Here is a 2,117-nt window from a genome sequence, read left to right on the forward strand (position 1 = left end):
TTTTGGGTCTAATGTTCTTTATTGTATTTTAATTGATATTTATCACCAACAAGATCTGTACCACCTAAATTTAGATATTTAGCACTAACTTTATCTGGTTCCATAGTTGAAAAATCGATAACATCTTGATTATCATATCCACTTTTAGTTCCAAAACTATCAATTTTTGGTGCTAATTTTGTTATGCTATATCCTTTATCGTAAAATTCTTTACTCATTTATTATGAAAAAAAATAAAATTTGAAGTCAAATAATTTATAAATCATGTCTTCTTAAAGTCTTTTCTAATTAATATCTAGATACAATTTTAGATTCGTAATTATCATTATCTTCATTATAAATTTCATAATTATTTCCATAAGGAAAGGAAATTTTCCAATTTTTAGAATCAATATATTTATTATTTTTTCTTAAATTTCCATCTTCAACATCAAATAAAATAACATCTTCCTCAATGTCAAAATCATATTTTGATTTTTTTAATTTATTTCTTATTTTTTGATTATAATGTTGACAATAGGATATAATTATTCTATCTAACATTTTATCATTTTGTATCATATTTGGTGTTTTATATTTTGGATTAAAATAATAAAAATTATATAATTTTTTACATTCTTGAATTATTTTTACTAAACCATCATGACAACTATCATTATAATATTGCATTAATTTATATACTTCTTCTGTTGTTGGAACTGGAGTAATTCGTTTTGGATCTCCTTCATTAAATAATTTACGTATTTTAGTCATGTATTGGAGTAATACTTTTCGTTTCATGTTTTGAAATGATCTAGAATTAATTATATTTTTATATTCATCATCATTTAAAATATAATATTTGACATATAAATCTCTTATAGTTCTACATAATCTATCAATAGGAGCTGTAGAAGTATGAATTTTTGTTGCTGTAACAAATGATTTAATGTTCTTAGAATTAATATAATCAGCAAAATCATTTGATGATATACCTCGTTCTCCATCAAATATTAAATTTGTCATTTTTAATCCTTGTTTAAATAATTCTTCAAATCCATTTATAATTGATGATGCAGTTTTATCTTTAATAGAAATAACATACCCATATCTTGTATTAACGTTTATACCTATTAGGTATGGTTGTAATGAATTAGTTTTATGAGTTCTATGATCAAAACCTGGTTTAATTAGATTATGTTTTTCAGGATTAATATAATGTTGACTAGATACTCTCTTATCTTTATCAGAGAAATACAATATATCAAACATATAAGTATTTGGTATTGCAACAAATTTATAAGCAAAATTTTTATTATAAAATGAATATTTAGGCGGAGATGGTTAAAAATTATTAGCATAAATTATATCTTTGTTATTGAAATAAGTATATAAATTTTTAGCTAATGATGGAACATGTTGATTCATGTCTACATTAAATAATTGTTTTATTGTTCTATCTTTCTTAAAATAATTAATTGGTGGATAAGTAGCTATGGTAGTAGTTGTACCTTGTGGTTGAACTGAAGGTTGAGGTCTTAATTCAGCATTTAATTGAATTTCTGGTGTTTGTTTAATTTCTTTTACTTCTTTAACTTCTGGTTTAGGTGTATTTGTATCTTTTTTAACTTCATGTGAACCAGTAGCTTCTAGCATTTTAGTTATACTTGTATTTATACTTCGTTTATTATTATTGTTTATAACATATATATCATCTAATAATTTTTGTGTTCTATTATTATTAATATTAAAATAATTATAAATACCAGAATAAAAAATTTTTAAATTGTGTTTTGAGTCAGTATTAGGATGAATCCCATATAATTTATCTCTATTATTATATGCATATGCTATTTTATCTTTATAAGTATTATAAAATTTAGATAATTCTTGTTCATTTGAAAGAGACATTTATATTTTTTAAAATGAACCCAATTCAGTATTAAATTTAATATTTCTACAAAATTGAGATCTTGATTTAATTTTAAAATCTTTAGTAAATTCAAATGATGGTCTAAGTTGTAAAAGATTAAAATTAAATGATTCTCCATCATATAGTTTCTTATATAATTCTAACGGATCTTCATATTGATAATTTAATAAATTATTAGTATACCTTTTAATCTAAGATGATGAGC

General features: G+C 22.0%; 1 protein-coding gene across 1 annotated transcript; it reads right to left on the reverse strand.

The window, feature by feature from the left end:
- Positions 1–1,981: 1,981 nt before the first annotated feature.
- Positions 1,982–1,992, reverse strand: EIN_192580 (Hypothetical protein; the record flags this gene model as incomplete). Its single annotated transcript, XM_004255392.1, has 1 exon — positions 1,982–1,992. A coding segment is annotated over one exon (11 nt), but the record flags the coding sequence as incomplete, so codon positions are not given.
- Positions 1,993–2,117: the final 125 nt, after the last annotated feature.

The sequence above is a fragment of the Entamoeba invadens genome, assembly GCF_000330505.1.
Source record: "Entamoeba invadens IP1 unplaced genomic scaffold scaff_1105074726617, whole genome shotgun sequence".
NCBI lineage: Eukaryota > Evosea > Mastigamoebida > Endamoebidae > Entamoeba > Entamoeba invadens.